The sequence below is a fragment of the Nesoenas mayeri genome, assembly GCF_963082525.1.
Source record: "Nesoenas mayeri genome assembly, chromosome: 24".
Taxonomy (NCBI): Eukaryota; Metazoa; Chordata; class Aves; order Columbiformes; family Columbidae; genus Nesoenas; species Nesoenas mayeri.
This window is the reverse complement of record NC_137546.1, coordinates 1,553,425-1,562,201: the sequence shown is the minus strand read 5'-3', so window position 1 is coordinate 1,562,201 and position 8,777 is coordinate 1,553,425. Positions and strand designations below refer to the sequence as shown.

The window sequence follows — 8,777 nt, the reverse complement described above, 5'->3', positions numbered from 1 at the left end:
GCACGCGACTTGAACACGCAAATCTCAGAAATGTGGCTTTGGGGGGTTTTTAACCTTTTATTTTCTAGGTTTCAGAACATTTGGGAGGGAGGGAGGAATGGAAAGACATTTGCTAAACAAACATTGTAAAGACTACTTGATTTTATTTAAAAAAAAATACAGGAATTTACAATGTTGCTGTGTTGCCAAATAGTTTGCTGGATACAAGTTTGGTTGCTCATGTGCAAGTGTTTGAATAATGTTCTGTTCATGATGAAGGGGACATTTTTTTATATAAAGTACTTGTTTTATAAATAAAAGAAAATGAAGGATGTAATTAAATGTGTGGTTTGGAAAAAAAAAATCCTAATATATTACAAATGGATCTGGTAATGATATATAGTTGTCTTATTTGAAATAGTAAATGAAAATTCTAGCTAATTTAATGATTGTAAAACAGTAAATATGTTCTTGTAGTTTTGTATAATTAATTAGTTGGGATCTTTGCTGACTGGTTTTAATTGTGCAGAAGATGGTATACTAATCCATAACAGCTAAGATCATTTATATTCTTGCACATCTATTAAAAGACTTTAATGAAAAAGTTAATAAGACTGTTATTATTTATCAAACTGAGCTATGTCCAATGTGCACTTTTTAACGAGAACCCATTGCAAATTAAATCTATAGGATTCTTCCTGGATTTTAAGACTATTCTGTGGTTATTCCGTATCCTTGGATCGCACCTGAACTGCAGGCAGAGGTTTGCTGAGATACATGAACAGCAAACTTTTGGATTAGATGAAATAATGGTTATTTTGTTCAGCCTTTCTTCTACATGTAAAGATGCTGAACTATGGTGCGTCAGACAAACAGGCTCTTCAGTGATTTACAACAGTACAGAAGTATCCAGATTCCAGGAGTGCTGAGTCTGATTTCCAGGGGGTCTCTGGTACATCCTACAGCACCATTTCCAGCACTACAGCTGTTTCACATGCGCTTCAGCAGATTTAAGACTGCAAACAGGCAGGTGGCACTTCAGTGTCTATTGAGTTCCTGGTTTGTGATCCTGAAGGAAGTTTGAGACAAGATGTGCTTCCTTGACACCTTTTTCCTTTGAGAGAGGTTCATCCTTGGCCTTGTTCCTTCACTCTTCATTCTGCATTCACCACGTCACATCATCTGCGCTTTCAGACAAGCATCGAGCAAGATGGCCATCGATGTCCAGTTGGGACAGCCTGCAAATAGAGAGACCAAGTCAAATCCGTATTGCCACTGCTCTTCACTCGTGTCCTGAGCAATCGCTGAAGTGTTCAGGTAGCTGGATGGGTAAGTCATTCCTCTGCTCAGAAGCAAGTTTGCTTTTAACTAGCAAGAATGCTTCACTGGAGTGCTTTCTGGAATATGATACAAATCTCACAGAAAAGCTTTTCATACTCATGTATTTAAAAATACTAATTCTGCATATTCTAGTAAGGTTCACCAGAGAGCTCAGACTTAGCTTTCTCCAGAAGTTCATGATTATTAGATTACGTTACTTCAAAACTGAATTAGAAATAATTCTGACATTTTAAAAGTACTTTACAGTAGAAGTTTTGTTTGTTTTCATTATTTTGTATATAGATAATACATCAGAACCATAAACTGTGAAGTTATTAAAAAAAGGAAACTTACGTTCCACTGAAGCGAATCAGACACATGGGACACCTGTCGAGAGTTGAAGATCCTTCACTCTGTTCAGTCTCCTTGCAGCTGTCAGTCCCAGGTCCGTTCACAAGCGGCGGTTTCTGTTCTGTGGGCACACAGGCGGCCTCACCCAGCGACACCTTCCCTTGATTTGTTCGTATCTGAAGCTCTTCCCCACCACTTTCTTGTCTGTTTTCCCTGCTGGCCTGTGCGGTCCCTCTGCACTGCTGCCGAGAGCTAAAAGCCTCTGCAGAGCTTTGTGACCAGGCCAAGTCACGTGTAGAACTTCCTTTTGTGTCTTCCCCAACCACATTTTTGGCTTGATCTGCAATAGTTACACAGCACGTTTTCTCAGCTAGAGCAGGTAAACTCTTCAGTTTATCTGCTTGGCCCCGTCCTTCGTGCAAGCGGTGGATCTGGCTCCGTGTCAGCTGGGGGGAGCCAAGATCCTGCGGTTCTGGATGTTTCTCTCTGCAAAAAGGTGGGAATGATACCCATTGAAAGTCTTTCATTCTGACCGTAAAGACTTCTCGTTTTTGTAGGCTTTCTTCCTCAGAACTCTGTAAAACACACACACGTATAATGCAGTTCAATCAATACATAAACCCCAGGCTGAACATAGACTGAGAAGGTTAAACTACATCGCTAAAAAGAACATTTCATTTACAACTGTCTCCAGTGCTTGTACAGCAATTGAGAACTTCCTGGAGTTTATGCAATATATGTCTTACTAAATTGATACAACAGGATGCTCTTTTAATGGGTTCCATAGAGACTAAGGATGAAAGCAACCACCTGCTGCTGTACAGGAAAAAAACAGCTTTAGAAGGAGTGCTTTTCTGTGTTATAAGTCACATTGCTATCAGGAGCTGAAAAACAATATATTTAAAAGCTATTTCAGGTTGTTTCTCCTGCTTGTGACACGACTCAGATTGTCACGAAGCGCAGACACCAAGGATCCAGCACGCTACCTTTCCAAGGAACTCTGGAAAAGCGGGCACTGTTTGCCCATTTGTGCACTGTAGCTCTTTCAGTAACAAAATCCAGGGTTTTTCACGTTCATTTGTGTCGTCTTCTTCGAACCAGGAGCATCTGTCAGCCAATGCCCTGCGAAGAGAAAGACTGTCTAAGCATTTGAGGGTGTGTGTGGGGAGAAGAAGATACTCAGCATTGCTATTCATTTGTCTCTTAATTGAATTACCCCTCCTCTAACACTGATGTTTCAAAAATTGTAGCTATCCGTACACCTGCTGAGCACAGAAATCCGTGAGGATGGCGGTTCTGCTGGTTCACGTGTACGCTTGGCCATTGGAACTACTTATCTTTCTGTACAACTTCACCTAATGCATCAGGAAGGTAAAGTAAGCATTAAAATGTTTTAATACTAGTAATGCTGGATGGGTTGTGAATGTCAGAGCGCCGTTTCCAGCATTCCAACGTCTTCCTGATGCGTTTCCTCAGGTCGCTGTCCGGATTGATGCAGCGCTGAGCAGGAACTGGAGCCAGGTCTGGCCAGCCCCAGCAAGTGCAGCGAGGGGCTTCATTTTCACGTGTTACCGTTTCCCATGGGCTCTGTCCTCACAGGCGCTACTGTGCGCCAAACGTCATGCAGAAACCTCCTTATTTGCACTTGGCTTCTCAACCTTTTCAACGCACCACAGGTGCTGTTTTAGGCAGTTGCCTTTAACACCATCCCAAGGAGCTGCAGGAAACGCTTCAAGGGGCAGCTGCGTTTGAAGGCCCAGACGCACCTTCCCGGCCCGGCCCCGCGGGCTCGGGGCGGCTGCGGCGGCCGCTGCTCCGGCCCCTCCGAGGGCGCCATTTCCCCCCGGCCCGGACTCACTGGCGCCGCCGGGGGGGCTCCCGGCCAGGGCTGGGCTCCCGGCTGCAGGCTGCCGCCGCCTTCCTGGGCTTGAGGCGCAGCTTGGCGGCTCCTTCCTCAGACATGGCTGAGGCGCGGGGCCCGGGCTCCTCCGACCGCCCCGCGGACAGCGCTGCCGCCTCACGGCCTCCCCTCGCCGGGGAACGGCGCTGGCGGGCGGGCACCGGAAGTTCCTCCTCCTCCTTCCGGCGGTTCCGCTGCCAGGGCGGGGCCTCCGGGCGGGGCCTCCGGGCGGGGCCTCCGGGCGGGGCCTCCGGGCGGGGCCTCCGGGCGGGGCCTCTGGGCGGGGCCTCCGCCGGCTCCCGCTCCGCCCTCCGAGCCTCCCTGACGGACCGGCGCGGGGAGGCTAGCCGAGGGGAAAGCCGCCCTTTCCTTAAGGAGAAACCCGCCTTTTCCTTGAGGGAAACCCGCTCTTTCCCTGAGGAGAAACCCGCCCTTTTCTTGAGGGAAACCCGCCCTTTCCTTAAGGAGAAACCCGCCTTTTCCTTGAGGGAAACCTGCCCTTTCCTTAAGGAGAAACCCGCCTTTTCCTTGAGGGAAACCTGCCCTTTCCTTAAGGAGAAACCCGCCTTTTCCTTGAGGGAAACCTGCCCTTTCCTTAAGGAGAAACCTGCCTTTTCCTTGAGGGAAATCCGCTCCTTCCCTGAGGAGAAACCTGCCTTTTCCTTGAGGGAAACCCGCCCTTTTCTTGAGGAGAAACCCGCCTTTTCCTTGAGGGAAACCTGCCCTTTCCTTAAGGAGAAACCCGCCTTTTCCTTGAGGGAAACCTGCCCTTTCCTTAAGGAGAAACCTGCCTTTTCCTTGAGGGAAATCCGCTCTTTCCCTGAGGAGAAACCTGCCTTTTCCTTGAGGGAAACCCGCCCTTTTCTTGAGGAGAAACCCGCCTTTCTCCGCTGCCCTGCTGAGCTTGATGTGGCCTGTATCCACTCAGCTTGTCTGCCTAGAAACCCATAATTTATTATTAATTATAGAATCATAGAATGTCGTGAGTTGCAAGGCACCCACAAGGGTCATCGCGTCCGACGCCTGCCCCTGCAGGAGACAACCGTGAGACACCACGTGTCCTCGAACAAGTGACAGTTGACTTGGATTTCTACGTGTCTTGGGCAGATCTGAAGCAGGAAAATGGCATTTGGATATCAGAGTTCATAAATTCACATTTGAAAGACATTGGTAGGATTAACACGGGAGGTGAGAGGCCGAGCCGGCCGCCCCAGCTGAGGGGCAGCCCGGGTCTGGGGCGCTCGGTCCAGCTCACAGCATTCCTGCGCTCACCCAGGTGTGTGTAGTGAGGTAATGTCTTATACTCTATATAATAACTAATTTTATAACGTTAAAAGAGCATCAGTGGGTTTCCTTTTTGTGTAGGAGTGAGGATAAAAATCTTAGGGGTGTAAAGTGTTTGGTTACTGATGGGAACTGTGTATGTTTCCACAATAGATATCCCAGCTGAAAAATAACACCAATAAAAACCAATAGTCATGCCAGAGCGCTGGCATTTCTTCTGTGTGATGGGCAGACTAAAATGATAATGAAAGAAATAACAATGGAAAAGCCAATCATTGTCACGCAGGTGATGTTGTCCTGCATTATTAGTGGTTACAGCTCCTTTTCCTCGCTGGCGGCAAAGGATTCTCCCCAAATCCCGGGCGGAACACGGTGAGCTGAACGGGGCAAGGGCTGAGTTTGAACCTGAAGGTTTTGGGCCTGCTGTGGGGAGCAGCCGGCGATGGCGCAGGGACAGAGAACACGGGAGGGGTGTGTGGTGCGTGTGGGCTGAAGGACGGATCAGCCGTGGAAGTGGTTGGAAAACGAGATGACAGAGGAGGGGCAGAAATTTGGTTTCACAACTGCTGATTCTAATTGAAGAAGACAACCCAAAAAGTATCTCATTTCTGTTTTTTTAATTCGCCAGCGTTAATGACTGCTATGATATAGAAGGCACAGCACTGATTATCGCCACTTGGCGGCAGCAAACAATATAAAAATCTTGCTTTAAAAAAAATCTGGTGGCCAGTGCAAGCCAGCATGAGATTGAGCTAATGTCTGCAGGCCTCGACATATTTGTAGGTATCTCTATGTTAACAACTGTGTATGCCACAGGGTTTCTTCTTTTGTTCGTGTGATGTTTGTGGTAGAGTTTTGTATGTCTTATGACCCTTGGACACTCCCTTGCCAATCCTCTGCTCCTGCATCATGCATTGTACCAGTGGTCTATTTGGTTAGATGGGACTTCTCCCGAAACAGCAACCAAGTGTGCAGGCTGGTGTTCGTGCTGGAGGTGTTGCTGTGTGGTACTCTTAGTACCGTGAGTCACGCATTAGAGCGTTTGCAAAAGCTTTGTTATGGGTGAGCATAAAAATGGTTATTGTGCAATAAGGGCCACGAATGAAAGAATATCATAAAAAGAATAGTGAGAATTATTACTGCAGGTGCCGATTGTAAAAAGCAAAAAGGAAAAACCTTGCTTCTGTAGCAACTGTAGCTTGTAGGTGGTTTTGTATTTTGTGGATTTAACTAAAAACTTCATGCTGTAAGATTATTTATTTCGTTGTTATCTGTTTAACGCATACCCATTACAATCTGTGAGCGCAGGTGTGCCAGTGGATGTTTTCGTACTTTCTCTGGGTCTGTAACTAGATTTGAAAGTAGCGCTCTAGAAATCTTTGACAGTTATGTACATTCAGTATTTTTCTTCATACTTACAGCATGAAGGTGAAATACAGAATAGGACCTGTTCCTGGTTCTGCCACATTGCACAAGATCATCTGTCCTGTTTCCTCCACTGATACGGAAATGCTATTAATTCTTGCTTGACTTTGGGTCTTGCGTATTTTAATAATTAGAATGTGTTTTGATCTTAGAAGAAAGTTCTCATAGAAATGCAGAGAGCAGCCTTTATCATTAGCAGCCTTGACTGGATTTGAGCCAGTGGTCAAGGGACTGGAGCTTTTGGAAGCTCGAGTGCTACAGATTATCTTCAGGGATTTCTTTGTAAATGGAGTGCCAGCATGTGTAGTTATCTGTTCCCTGTAGAGTCCCGTCAAGCTGCACATACTTAATCTTTACTTACATGGTCCCTGACTCTCGCTGTAAAGTGGGCCTCAGTTTTAACTTTTGCTCTCAGGAAGAAGGGGCTATTATAACAAATTCTAATCCTTTTGCAGTTCCACAGTCACTAAAGCCCATAAACTGCCTGCCAAACAAACCAAGTGATCTTTTCCTGAGCCGAGGGAAAGAGGAGAGTGCAAAACGCAGGTGCCAGCATTTGCTGGGGAAGAACTGGTACATTATCAACTAATCCGCCTTCTGCTATTTCTGATTTCCTACCCAACAGCTGCAACATTGAATGAGAGCTTCTGCATTTTGGAAGAATTAGAAAGCCTGGTAATGCAGGGTCTCTATTACAGATACAACAGCTCACAGACAGGGAGGAGATTTTTGCTGCCGGTGTAGAATTTGGAGTGCTAGGCATTTTATAGCCTGGAAAAATTGTAATTTTCAGCTGTTGTAATGGAGTAATCAATGAAGAAGAGATGGCATCGTTTCTGCTAGGTTTCTCTCGGAGCCTGATGCAATTGCGTGCATGAGCTATTATTTTTTTTAATGTGCCTCTTTGAGGCTAAGGCAATGCAGTTTTTATTAGTGCTGGTCACTGTCTGTACTGAAATGGGAAAACCTGACTATTTTCATCAGTGTGATGTATTACAATGCAAGTCGCAAAATTCCAAGAGCTGTGTAAGGCCTCCTTCAGCACAGTCAGGAGAATAAAGATGACAAGCAGTTTCGAGCTGAGAGGCACAGGCTCTTTGCTGTTTCCAGGGAAAAGCCGTTGAGTGGAGACAGTTTTGTAGGCTCGCCCTAATTTTTGTTGTAGATGACATTGTTTTTCAATGAAAAGTCACTGCCTTTGAAACCTTTTTCCTCCGGTAGCTTACCAGAACACCAGTCCGTTGATGTGCAGAGTCCGGTGCACAGCTCAGCTTTTCAGTTCAACCTTCTCTTTCCAGGTGTAAGGGCAGCTCAGTACGTGTGGGGCTGCATGGAGAAAATGGAGCCTTGTGACATTTATGTGCCGAGATGCAAAGACCTAAAAAGAGGACGACGGAGACTGGCATGGCATTTGTGGGTACCAGGTTGCCAAGGAGGCATATTGTATTGAAACAGTTTCCTGGGAAACATTTAAAAATACACTGAATGGAAAAGCACATGTGATGTGCCCACAAGCGTTCTGTGTGAATGAAATGCCATGGCTGACGATGGCATCAAGAGGCTGTTACTATTGCATGTAAAGATGCTGCAAGTGATTTTTTTTCCTTTTCCATGCCCTATTTGTAGGAGGTGTGCCAAAGGAATATTGTTTTGCTCTTGGGTAATGAAACACCTACAGTACAAAGATAATGATAGTGTTGGAAAACTGTGAATCAGATGAAGTCTTGTGTGTGTCAGTCCAGTCCTAGTATCGCTCATCATTCTTCTGGCCAAGTACATGTTTGGTTAAATCAAGTCCTGATGTTCCGAGGCCCTGGGGTGAGTGTAAGAGGGGCGGGAGAATCTGCCTTTCATCTTCCTCTCACAGTTTTGCAATGTGGCTGAAAACTGTTGGAGAGAATGTTTCAGATCTCAGAGATTAGGCTTGATGGCATGAAGCCGTGGGTTCTGTGGCCCAGTCTAGAATTCTGCCGAGGGAGTTGTATAATCTCCCCATATTTTAAAGGATTTCAGCTCTGGATTTAAGATCAAATATGGCTTGAGGTTTTCATATTTCTTGCTTGCTTACTTTCTTGGTGGTTTTTTGTTGCCTTTTTGTGTGTGTGTGTGTCTCAGTCTTATAGCCTCTAGCAGTTTGAGTTCCTCCTGTTTGCTGGGTATCATTCCTCCACTTGACATCAACATGTTAAAGGGCTCCACCGCCACCACCACCAAAAAATCCATAAATAATAGCTGTAGTAATTATAGAAAATCACGTCTTGTTTATGGGCATGAAACCACGAAACAGTGAGGCAAAATTACCAGTACTCGTTCATGTGGTATGATGGTATCCCTAACTAGAATGGTGAACAAAATCAACTTAAAACAGAATGCAATTCAACAGATGAGTATTTATTTATTGCTTCAACAGATGTGGATGGTAGGTTTAGTTAGTTTTGCAATTTTTTTAAGGGACTACCTAGTGTTTTAGAAAGTCTTTGCCTAATAGCTTGTGTCTTCGAGTACAAATATTCCGTCT

The 8,777-nt window shown here is 45.5% G+C and overlaps 1 protein-coding gene across 1 annotated transcript; it reads right to left on the bottom strand.

Annotated features, from left to right (window-relative positions):
* Nucleotides 1–123: 123 nt before the first annotated feature.
* Nucleotides 124–4,561, bottom strand: FAAP20 (FA core complex associated protein 20; the record flags this gene model as incomplete). Its single annotated transcript, XM_080358753.1, has 5 exons — nt 124–1,217; nt 1,654–2,225; nt 2,637–2,772; nt 3,509–3,893; nt 4,549–4,561. The coding sequence occupies 5 exons, from the start codon at nt 4,559–4,561 to the stop codon at nt 1,145–1,147; spliced, it is 1,179 nt and encodes a 392-aa protein (XP_080214879.1). The 3' UTR covers nt 124–1,144.
* Between the last annotated feature and the right edge of the window lie 4,216 nt (nt 4,562–8,777).